Consider the following 13,211-nt stretch of genomic DNA (forward strand, 5'->3'; position numbering starts at 1 on the left):
AGTTACTTCAACTACATTTGAATTGACTTTAAAGCTTTGAAACATCCGAGGCCCAGGGGATAAAAATGAGGGAAATGAGTCAATAGAGCGATAAAAATTTCCATAATGATACCGAGGAAAAATCCTGGTAAACTCTTCAGCCGAAATATTTTCCCATGAGGGACTGATCACACCATCTTCCGAATCTTAATCTGATGTTCTACCGCTTAGCTTTGGCCATTCGTTGTAGGTATGACATGTTTGTGTTTTTAATTTCACTCTAAATTAAAAAAAAAAAAGGATCGATGGTGATGTAAGTCAACTACCGAGCGAGGGTTTGCTCAGTATGTTTCCGAGCTCTCGAAGGTGAAGGGAGGTCGTTTTCTTCTGTTCCGCCTCTTCTACAGATCGTGATGCAGCGTTCACTGGAACAAGGATACGCGAACAAGTTTTGTGTGAAAACTCGGGAAGTCTGCAGCGGAAACTTTTTCAATGATTAAACAGGTCTTCAGGAATTCGTGTTTATCATAAACGCAAATCTACACATGGTACAAGGCGTTTTTGGAAGGCTGCGAAGAAGTCGATGATGAAGCACGCACTGGACGCCGTCCACCTCCTGAAATGACGAAAATGAGACTCGTTTCAAGGAACTTTTACAAACAGACCGTCAAATGAGTGTTTGTTTAATGGCCAACATGTTAAATACTCGAAAAACTATTGTCCACTAGATTGTGATAAGGATTTGCCCATGAAAAGAAAGTGTCCGCGAAATTTGTCCCAAGAATTTTCACCGATGACTAAAAATTTCGCAGAATGAAAAATTTGTCAAGACGTTTTGGAAATGTGTGAAAAATGATTCTCACCTTTTCGACAATTTTAGCACTGGTGATGAAACGTAGATATTTCAGTACGACCCCGAAACGAAGAGGCGAAATGCCAAGTCGCACACCTCGGCGTTCCCTCGCCCCAAGAAAGCTCGAATGAGCAACTCAAAGATGAAGCCCATACTCATTGAGTTTTTCGACATCAGGAGGATCATCTATCGTGAGTTTGTACCTCCCAGGATAACCGTTAACTCTAAATTTTATGTAGAAGTTCTCAAGAGACCGAGAGCAAGGATCCGGTGTGTCAGACCAAACATCAGTGACGATTGGAAACTTGATCATGACAACTTACCAACCCACACTGCTTTCGCCGCGAGCAGCTACATGGCTAAATCTAAAGTGCCAACGTTGCCTCAGCCACCTTATAGTCGCAACTTGGCTCCCGTAGACTTCTTTTTGATTCCCCGTTTGGAATACTCCTGAAAAGACATCGTTAGAGAACAATGTCAACGTGAAACCAGCTTGTGAAATGACTTGAAACGGACTTCCTGGACAGCCCTTCCAAGATGCCTTGGCAGAGGGGAATTCGCTCTGGCAAAGATGTATAGAAGCAGAAGGGTCCCGTCTCATATAGTCTCGCTGCTGAAAGGGACGTTAAACTCAAAATCAACTCAACTCAACTCAATATTTTGAAGAATTTTAATGTACAGGTATTCTTATTATTATATAAATAAATGTTTTTTTTTTTTTTTTTCATACCGGAAGGTTTGGTGACATAACTTTTCGGACAGACCTTAGATTGGAATGCATTTGCTACGGGTGTTTTCTTCCTCTAGGAATCTCTCTCGTAAAATTATTGTGATAAAAGCCTAAGTTTGGCCATGATACTTATTTGTATCAAAAATAATCAAAATCAATGCAGCGGTCTAGGGAGAGTAGACCGTCAAACATTTTACATTCATTTTTATTTCTATTGTTAGAAATCATTATGAAAATTGGATGTTGTACTAGTTTCTGCTACATCTCGTATCAGTAGATGTATAGGAGCTGAGAAATTCTATTTCTGGCATCTTGAATCATGCCCTAGTTCTTCTTTGTAATAGAAACTAATAGATTTTCCTTCCAAACAGTTGAGTTGAGTTGATTTTGAGTTTAACGTCCTGTTCAGCAGCGAGGCTATATGAGACGTGGACCTACTGATTAATGTGGAATCCGAACCACATGAGCTCCCGCCGGGAATTGAACCCGGGTCTCCCACGCCCAAGGCGCGTATGCTAACCGCTCAGCCACGAAGGAGCTCTTCCTTCCAAACAGTGTACGAAGTGGAAAAAAAAGTAGAGGCGGTATGTTTTATCACGATTTTGACTCGACATACCGGCCATCCAAATGTTGCAATACAGTGAGGGTATGTTGCCTGACAGATTGCATTTCCATTTACATATTGACTGAAAACCATTGGAGAGCTTCTTTATAGTTACAGGAGAGACATGGAGAGATTTTCTGAACAACTTTCTAAAAAAAAAAAAAATATATATCCTCTTATGTTGTATTATAGAGAATTATACATGAAAATGCTTTAAAACCGAGATTTTAACCGAGATCGACTGAGAGATCATCCAAACCCCAGAAAGATTCGACCCTTCCACCGCAGACAACCACTAAACCCGCCTATGCTCATAACACATTTTGCATTTAGGCAAGACGATACACATACATAGAAAGAAAATTCAATGTGGCACATAAAAATATAAACTAGATTAATTACTTTGAAGACACCTAATTTTAAAAACAAAAAGCAGAAAAAAAGATAACCAAAATATCGGTGTTGTCAACTTAGAAATTATTTCTACATATAAAATAAAATCTTTTTTACGTGTAAAGCTATCCATTAATTACTGTGTATAAAAATGGATTTATTGAAGGTATTTAGCATCTACTTTCCAGTGACGGTATGTTTTAATCACTGGAAAACCAGAAACGGCATGCTTTCATCACTGAAAAAACAGAGGCGGTATGACATACCACCGCATACCGTCTCACTTCAAATACTGCCTCTAAATATTCCAAATTTGTATCGCGCTATTTCTAATCTGCACCGGAAAAAATTATATTTTTAATTTCTTTGACCAACATTTGGTATTTATTATGTTTTGATAAAATACTGTCTCCCCAAAAGAGATAGAACAAAAGAATAGATCTTCATTTCCTATGAAATGCTTCATTTTCTTCAATGCACAGTCTTGATTTCAGCTTGTAGCCATCCTCAACATAACATCTAAGTTTCGTTTCACAATTGTGAAATAACAGTACACTTCCAAAGTTATGTCAGTTCAATATTGAAACAAGTCTGTACTTCCCTGATACAATTACAGGAATAGTGGGGGTTGAAACCTGTAAAGTACTAAATTTCTACTTAATAGAGAGATATAAGAGAAGATGGAATCTAGATCCATATCAAACTCTATGATAGCACGTAAATCTACGACTACGAGTGGCAGAAAGACACTTGAAAAACATAATTAAGTGCGCCGTTAATCGTAATTTATAATCTCGACCACCATATAGTTTAGTAATTTTAAAAGGGTTACAGAAAAACATCGTAAAATGAAGAGGTGTAAACAGCCGCACATCCAATGAATTTTTGTTCACTAGTATAGATTATCGCTCTTTCATCTGGTTACTCCAAGAACTAGCCGAAATAAATAATGGGATAGATGTTTGTGACTGGCAGTAGGGCAGATAAAATCTCTTTCTCACCCCTTCTCTCTCTCTCTCTCTCTCTCTCTCTCTCTATATATATATATATATATATATATATATATATATATATATATATATATACAGTGTTTCAAAACAACACCGGCAACGTTCGGGAGGTGATTCCTGATACTAAGATAAGACAAAAAGTATAGACCAACCTGGGCGCACAAATGCTTCCTTTCTGAGTTATAGGCTGCCGAAAACATGAAAAAATGAACTTTAAAGGTCCATAGCTCCAATACTATATGATCTACCGTAGTAGGGCCAAGACTTCACTTAGCAACTAGTATGTACCCTATCCAAATATATCCATGCTTCTGAATCCTGCGGTACTTCTGCAACAATTTTTATAGAGGTAGTTGGTGAGTACTTCAAGTTATATGCCTGTAGTCAAACTCCCTCTGCAAAAATTGGTGCGTGGGTATCTTAGGATTCTGAAACACGTATTTTTGGATAGAGCACATAGTTCTTAAGTGGTCTTGACCGACTACGGTAGGTCCCATAGTTTTGGAAATATGGACCTCTAAAGTTCAATTTTTCATGTTTTCGGTAGCCTATAACTTCGAAAGGAAGCATTTGTGCCTAGGTTGGTCTATACTTTTTGTCTTGTCTTGGTGTCAGGAATCACCTTCTAAATGTTGTCAGTGTTGTTTTGAAACACCCTATATATATATATAGTGTTGGAAAGTATCTAGGTACGTTTTTTTACTTTACCTAGTACCTAATTTTAGGTACACTTCTTAGGTAGGTCGCACACAAAACAAATATTGCATATTTTCTAGTTTCTTTGAAAGACTTTTTTTTTTTTGGATCCATCTCGCACAAATTGATTTTCAGTGAATCATAATTTGTTACCTGGTTCATCAATGATCAAAGTTCAGCTATATCCCTATTTGTTAGCTCATGTTATTCTTGGTTTTAGTTTGAGCTAGTATAAAATTCAAAGCACAAATAAGTCGAGACTTGATGTAATTTCACTTGGTTCAGTTGGTAATATTTGGTAAGAAGTGGCATAACTTCTTTCTTTTGCTCACTATCGCGTGGATTCAAACCATATAATTTCTGTTTCAAATGTCGACTGAGATTCTGATGACTTTTTTTTTTTTAATTAATTTATTTATACCTCAACAGACATTTTCCAAAGAAAATATTTTATATATCGAAGTACGTTTGAGGAATGAACCAGAAGATAAAAATATGTTCACTGAGCACTAAAATGGATATGCATTCTTAATCTACAAAACTCAATTGTCCGTATCTAATGTACAATAAAGCCCCCTTCCATGGTCAATTGCTATAATTAAATATCATATTCTAACTTCATTTGACAGACGACTGTTCATTTATATATGAAAATTCTTGGGTAGCAACTTGTACCTAGGTCATAAATTTCGGTGAGAGGTTGCTGGCTGTTGGTTGGAGTGGTGCTAGCATCCATTTCAGTACCAAGACTTATGAGATGACGACTTCAGCTTAACGTTGAATTCACGCCAGAGACGCTTGCACTAACCCTATAGCTCCGAAGGAACTCAGATATATGTCTGTTTTACAAGTAATGAGCCTGTATATTTCTAGAGAATAAATAGACTGCATCCAGAATCTGAACTAAGGCCATATTAAATACGAACACAAGTGAAACATACAACACGGAAACAATTTCTGATTTTAACTTAGAAATTCTTTCAAATCTATAACATTCGTGTATTAAAGTAAATAAAGGAGGGGAATGAATGAATCCGAGATTGTGGTGTAATTTCATCTCTTTGTATATCAACTTCCTGTCATAAGCAAATATCGATTGGCCAGTTTCCCCTTGGCAACGAATGCGCGCCATATTTCAACAAGTAACAGCTGATCAGTGCACGAAATAACCAACCAAAAAATATTGGCTAGTGCTTAAGTTGAGTTTTTAAAATTACTATTATTGGTTGAAAGAAATGTGTATATATATTGACGCTGAGGATGAATGTGCCTACAAAAACTTACGACACATCACTATTGTAAGTAAAATACGTCTATAAAATAAAATTAATCTAAACATTTCATTGTGGATATGATTCTCTTGGCTATTTTTTTTAGAACAATATTTAATACAGTAGACTGGTTTCATTTAATTCATTTGTACAATTATTGATTTCTATATGATGTTTATTGATTTTATCCAGGTCACTGAGGCAGTAGAAAGATAACATTATGCCAGTATCGGAGAGCTTTTGACAGCTAGACTAGAACATACTAATTCCTGAATATCGTGTAAAACAAATTTATAAACAGTAGATTTGATCATTCGCTTCCTTCTCCCTAGTTCTTTAGCGAACAAATGGAAGAACTTTGGAGATTAACATGCACGTGGAATGCACTATCTCGAGAACTATCGTATCCAATTGATTTTGTTTTATTGATTACGAATAAGGCAATTCTGCTAACCCCTGCCAGCTTATAAAGTACATGTTAGGTTATAGGTTTTATAGGTTCAGGTTATGTTAGTTCTGGTAGGTTAGATAAGGTTAGTTTAGGCGAGGATATATTAGATTAGGTTCTGTTCGGTTTACTATATATAAATTAGCGTAGCGATGCTTAACCTACTTTCACCCACAATTAGAAATGAAAGGTTCGAACTTCATGGGTAGTAACGAGACACAAGTTTTATATGGGATTTGAAGCACACCCAGACCTTGAATCTGAAGCCTTTGTAGCTCTGTTCCAAAATCGTGGGACCACCTTTATATCAAAGAATCAGTGTTGTATGCAAGCATATCACACAGGGAAAGCTTTCCCCCCTACCCTCGCACTGATATCCCATTTTCCACATTCCAAGAGAATGAAAAAATAATATATTTATGGACAAGGGCCTATATAAAGTTAATATAGGGGCATAAAGTGATGCCAATCTGAAATATTATAAACTCTCATCTTGAAAAGTAGAGACTTTCAGATTAAGATTTTGTGTGCCACTTGTTATTCTAAATATTATAATACGCTATAGACTCTTGTTTTCTTGGTGTATGCCCGAATAATTGCGTTGATATTGTAAATATATCTGCAAACTAAAATGCCATCAAACGATTAGCCATGCAGAAAATACGCATCAATCTATGTTAGGTAGTCACTACAAGTAATAATTAGGTTAATAGAGTAGGGTAGGTTAGGTTAGATTAGCGCTTATATGTTGCATTTACATTTACAAGTATCTTTATATGGGTTTAGCAGTGATACGAGTTTCTTTAGCACTTGTTATGCTTCGCACTAGTAACGCTACACTCGTAAACATAAAACACAGCTTTTGCACACTGTGCAGAATTACTCCGCCTGCAGAAAGTAATAAATAATACAGTCCTCTTTCATAGGCACTCACTTATTTTGACCCTCATGTAGCACTTGTAATGGTTTCAGAGTAGTGACAATACACTTGTAAACACAAAATACACGCTTAATGTATGAGTTACAGATTGGCTGTCTACATAATTAATTTCGTGAATTAACATTCTTCCTTTGTGAATTAACATATTTTATCCGTGAATTTCGAACGATATATATAATAGCTTAGGAATAAGTGTTTCTCTTAAACGAAAAGAAATATATTTTGCTGTCAGAAATGTAGTTTCTTCATCAAGCTTTTCGTTAGGTCCGCCCGATATCCGGATTTGGATATAGAAAATTGATATTGACAAAATGAATCAACGTTCCACACTTATTCCCTTTAGGCTAAAGGAGACAAATGGTTAATGAAAGTGAATGATTGAAAAAATAAATTTTGTGCTTTCCTATCTGGAATCGAACGCAAGGACCACGTGTACCAAAGCACACGCGCTAGCCACTGGATCAGCGAGGAGGGCTAATATCGAAAAAAGTGTCGAAACAAACACACGAGCGATATACCGAAATATCGAAAAATATTAAAATATTAGAGCACCGAAAATACCGGTGAAAAAGCAAGTTCATCCTTTAATAAGATAGGATCTCCAAGATTTATCTACAGATTTTGAAATTACGGATGTAAGCAAAGAGTATCTGCTAACTTCATGTGTGTTTTTCTTGTAAATATTAAACGAGAAAATATGCAGTAATATATTAATAGAACAGTTGGTTGGATTGGAGTTCACCGAGGCCGAGACTATATGATACGTGTACCTGCAGCCTAACATGGTATGGTATCTCAGTGGTAGAGAACTCGCCTCTGCTATGAGGGGTCCTTGGTTCGATTCCTGGTCACGCGAATTTGTGGTGAAACCATCGTCTACGTAAGTTTTCTTGAGGTTCCCTCGTCTCCTCCTACAATCCTTATTCCACCCTTTCTTTCGTAATCATTCACTTTCATTAATCATCTGCCTTCTTTAACTTAAAGGACATAAGAAAGGAAATTTATTTCATTTTCCGAACACGTGAGCTCCCGCCGGGAACCTAGATTGCCGAAGATGTGTACACCAACCATATAGCTACAAGAGAGGTCATACGTATTAATAGAGTAATAAGAAGAAAAAACTCGTACGATGTAAAACATCAAAAAAGCAAAATAACTTATTTTATATGTTTGTACTTTTTTTTCGACGACAGCAGTCGTGCCGTGGAACGATAAATACCCTCTGTGATTTCCTATAGGAGTTTTATTCTCTTCATCCGTTATTATCTTCAACCGTTTTCATATTAGTGGTAGTGGACGTTTATCTGATACAGGTTGCATATCTTGGTGGTCATTTTGAATACGGTGACCGATATGAAAAATCTTTTGCCACATCGATTTTTAGTTTTTAAAGGTCTATCGAATGAGCTGTCACTCACTCCGTGTTTCCATTTAAAATTTTAAAGTTAGGTCCAGGGCCCCCTTGAAGAGCGGCCCTGGGGGGGCACCGCGACATCACCATTCGATTTGCCCCATGGTATTTCCTATTTGAATTTTTATTCAGTTCATTTATGTTAAACCGTTTTCGAGATATTTCCGTGGAAAGATTGAAATGGGCCATCCTGTATATGTCCATCTATATATAAGATCCTTATCGCCTATATATAGTCATACGGAAAGTACGTATAGATGAATACGTATACGGACAGTATTATAACAATTAATTTTCAGTTATACATTTGCTGCAGGATGTTTTATATATACTCGTACTTAAAGTTCAAAAATTACAGGATTTACGCATGTAACCTGCGTTTTTACGTACGCCACATATGTTTATTTTCTCTTTGTTGAAAATGAACTTTTGTGGCGCTAAAAAGTATGACGGTCGATGCCGATAATAATTTACAGTTTTTATTTTGCGGGAAAATGTTTATTTATGTACCGTAAGGCGGGGTTACCTTGCACCAGAATTAAGGAAGTTTAAAGGAAATCGCATGTAACTCACAAACGTAATGATTTAGAACGCTGAATTCTAACATATAATAGCTAGATATATAAGGAAAACATTTGTGCAAGTGCATTAGTAAACATTCAGTATGACCATAGTTATTGAAATATAAACTTTGGTGCAAAGTAACCCCATAGGTGGGGTTACGTTCAACATACGAACATAACGTTTCTGTGCAATGTTTTCTCCTTCACTATTTATACATTTTACTTTCTACACAAAACTGCATGCAGTCTACAAATATTGATATTAGAATGATGGTACTGGCACCAATAGTCTACTTACAAGGGACATCACCCAGGTGCCCGGCTCCGATTTCAATGAAATTTTGTTTTCTGATAGAGGGCATGTATGCATTATTTGTGATGACAGAAATTTTTGCCATGGAGCATGTTTTCTATTTTTAAGGGTTGTGATGTGGTTATTAGAGATTACTGCAGAAGTCCTTATCGCCCTTTGTAAACGGAGTGTCAATGAAAAAACAACAATGTAGATACATATAAGGCCTAGGGAGAAGTCGTATGGTAGGTATGACCTTGACGGTAGCCATATTCAAATCCGCCATTTTGAATTAAGGTCAAGTTTTTTAAATGGGAGTAGGGTAATATGATACATAATTTCGGGTTAGAATTTAATCAGGAAAACAATGGTGAAGTTAGTTTTAAGATACGCCCATTTGGGGAAAAGTTACAGGCATATTAATTGTTTATACTTACCATGTGCGTAAGTCCCTTACCTCCGCTCCTAACCCGCGTATTAATGATAATAAGTGGATAAAAGCTTCGGTAATACATATTATGCTAGAGGGAAGTGATATGGTCAGGGTAATCTTGACGGCAGCCATCTTGAAATCCGCCATTTTGAATTAAAGTGAAGTTTTGAAAAATGAAAACCATAGCATGTGACACCTCATTTTAATAGCAGCCCCCCCCCAAAAAAAAAGCCAATATGCTTATTTTTGTTCTATAGTTAACCAGTATGAATTTAGGACTGCTTCTAATGTGCACCAAACGTCCATTATTCGATCTTTCAAATTAGCAACACTTCTAATCTTCCCCGCATGTTTAAGATTCCAACTGGCACTTTGCAACTGTTGCCATGGCTCATGGTTTCTAAATTTATTACATTTTTTAAGAGTTGCGATTTGTCAGTTCATGAATAGTGTTTGCATAAGCATCCAGCAATCTTTCTGAATTTTGAAGACTTGCAATGTAATGTCTTCGTTACGTAACGCTTTTTTTCTGTAAGTTTTATTTTTATTCTCAAGTTTAAGTGCAATCTTTTAAACAAAGAATTTTATTCAGTTCTTTTCTATTGTTATATAAATAAATAAATATCTCAAGGAATAATGTGGAAGGGACTCGAAGACGCTACTAGACACCAGCATGACTGGTGACGAACCCTGTGTGTATTATAATACAATAAAACTTCGTTTTGTGCTATCGCCGCTTTGCATTCACGACACATGAAGCTTCTCTGGAGTTAGTTGTTAGTGATTGTAACCACCACTTGAAAATGCCTTCGCGTTCCCACTCGTATCGCTATTTCTGAGAATATGGTTCACAACTTTTGATTTGAATCGTTACTCACTCTATTCTTCTAAGTATTTCGCATGTGAAACAGAAAAAAACTCTTTTTCGTGAAATAATATTTTCCGTGACGGAACGATCCACAATTTTCAGAGTCAAATAAGATATTAAACACTAAATTCGTTGGATATTTATCTCGCACTGAAATTGTTGCTTTTTGAATTTGAATTTTCCAGGAGAAATTGAGTTTAATTGCATTCTGACACTGATTTAGGACACGAAGAATTTGAAAAGGGGTAAACTGAAGTCCAAAATCCAAAGAAGATCTCGAAAAGTTGTTCACAAACTAGATGCACTGCATCTCCACGTGTACAGTGCTGCAGTCACGTCGAATCTGTAGTCAACGAGGAAGAGAATTTTGCTTCGTCGACACCGGCAAACTTCAAATACAGGAAGCATCCTGGATCCCGGAAGAAGAGATCGATATCAGTTCTTTAGGTCTTGTTTCACCTGCACTTTCCGGCAGTACTTCCTCCTTGCCAATCATCGGTAACTTAAAATAAAGGGTACGATCTCCTTGGAAAACGACAGTATGCAATTTCGAAGAATTAAGAGTTGTTGATTAAACAAACCTTGTGGGATTAAACATTATTATGGTACTGTTCTATTACTTTGATTTGTTGGCGAAAAGAAAAGCACTACAAATTTATTCAGAAAAAAAATCAAAAAGCATTACGTGACAAGGGGGAAAAGGGGTTCGGCTTTGTGTTACAAAGTGTGATAAGAGGGAGGGGGTAAAAAAATTGGTCAAAATAGCATTACGTAATATGTGAACGGCCTCAAAGGAAAGAGCGAAGTACTTGTAGTGCCTTCTTGTAGCATTTATCCATATCATAAAATAAAGCTCGTATTCTTAATATATATATATATATATATATATATATATATATATATATATATATATATATATATATATATATATATATATATATATTGAAAAGAAAACCTATCACTGTGATTAGGTAGCTCAGAAAGTAACGTTATTATTATTATTATTATTATTTTCATTTTACATTTGAAAGTGTCCTCCTTGGTAGTAGTTCCGATTTCTACCAGGCGCTAGTGTAGTCAGCATGATTACTGTGCTTAATTGCAAGATTTTTTTTCTTTGTCAGGTGTTATCTTTTCTATACAACAATAAATGGCTTATTCTTGTTTGCTTCAGTGTAAAAGAACCAAAAGATAAAATTATCCTTTCACGAATTCTGTATGATATATATAAATTTTAAAAACTAAATGGTTAAAAACTATTAGACGTTAAGACCCTGGTCGTATTAAACACTAAATCCATCTGATCAATGATCATAGTGTAGTTTGGAACAGGTATTTTTGACATTATAGTGCTTTGTAAAGGCGAACTACTAAATATTACGTACCATTTTATGAGTGTTGGAAACTATGCAAGAGAAAACGAAGTCCCGTAGAAGGCCTTTGAAAAAGAAATATCACACGAAAAATTAAATAAATAAATAAATAAACACACACACACTCTCTTCTATTATTAATAATTCAAATCAAGTTAGAACGGCACAATTCAAAATTCTAATGAGTCATACACATGGAAATATTTGAGGAGAGAATTTTGAAGTTCAATATATCAAGAAGAGATCATATCTTATTATTGCAACCAAAAACATAATTATGAAGTTCTTTTTGTAATACTGATAATGAATAACATTCTTTTCATGTGGTTTTTAAAAGGGGATTTTGAAGTTCTAAGTTCTCTTCTGGAAAATTTCAGCTTTGAAGTTACACCACCAGGCATCCAAGTGGTCCATTCCACATAAAAATATGGATAGTGTTTTAACCAGTATTTTCAATTTCAGCTGTATTCTTAGTTTTTCTGAGTTCATCGTTCACTTATACATCAAAAGTTACCATCTGCGGATTCGACAAAAAATATTAAAAATGAAAGTTGATTTTTTTTTTTTTTTTACTGAACTCCTGCTTAGCCAATTGTTAACGAGCATGACTTCGATGTGTGGTCCCTGGTTATAATCTCGGTGGAAGCAATGAAAATTTTGGTGTTAATCCATCAGCCTGAGGCAATTAAAGAGTTACTTGAATAAAGAGGTATTGAACTTTGGTCCAGAAAGCCAGAAATAGTGATGCCCTTAGAGTCTATTCGCTGACCACACATCACTCAGTTGAACGAGCGCCATCTGCCCATCATAGCTCTTTGTAGCGAAAGGAAGTTTAATTTATTTTCTTGTAGTTTGCCAATTTCATCAGTAATTCAACATCATGTAACAAAAGAAAACTGAAAAGAATGTGACTGACTTTGGTTGGCCATATGGCGAATATTACAGCAGATGATGCATGGTCAGTGTATCGGCTCCTTGACGCCATTATTTCTTGATTTCTGCTAGTATATAACTATAATGTTACATAACATTTGCTATACGTATATTAGACATTCAGTCCATTTTTGGTTATTTCGGACACACATTTAATATCTCTACTAGTGCTGTTAAAATTATTGGAATATACGAATATTTGTTTCCATCATTTGAACAATTATGCGAATAATTATAATTCTCTCAGCTTTGGTAATTGGACTTGTGTGTGTCTACGCATATATATATACGATTCTTTGAATGGTATACTTTCCCCCTCTTGATGTGTTTCCGGTTACGCTATTACGGTTACTCATCCCTTTCATTCCGTTTCAATCGTAGGAAGTAGGCTTATGTGCAGTGAAAGAACTACAA

At 35.8% G+C, this 13,211-nt stretch overlaps 1 protein-coding gene across 1 annotated transcript in view; it reads left to right on the forward strand.

The window, feature by feature from the left end:
- The first annotated feature begins 5,379 nt into the window (after positions 1-5,379).
- LOC145690931 (cilia- and flagella-associated protein 43) overlaps positions 5,380-13,211 on the forward strand; it is a 190,326-nt gene continuing 182,494 nt past the window's right edge. Inside the window, exon 1 of the mRNA XM_081766380.1 lies at positions 5,380-5,563. Within this exon, the coding sequence (XP_081622506.1) occupies positions 5,526-5,563 (38 nt within the window). The 5' untranslated portion in view covers positions 5,380-5,525. The remainder of the gene's footprint in view (positions 5,564-13,211) is intronic.

Source organism: Thermobia domestica, chromosome 1 (assembly GCF_964235325.1).
Source record: "Thermobia domestica chromosome 1, izTheDome1.hap1.1, whole genome shotgun sequence".
In the NCBI taxonomy this organism is placed as follows: domain Eukaryota; kingdom Metazoa; phylum Arthropoda; class Insecta; order Zygentoma; family Lepismatidae; genus Thermobia; species Thermobia domestica.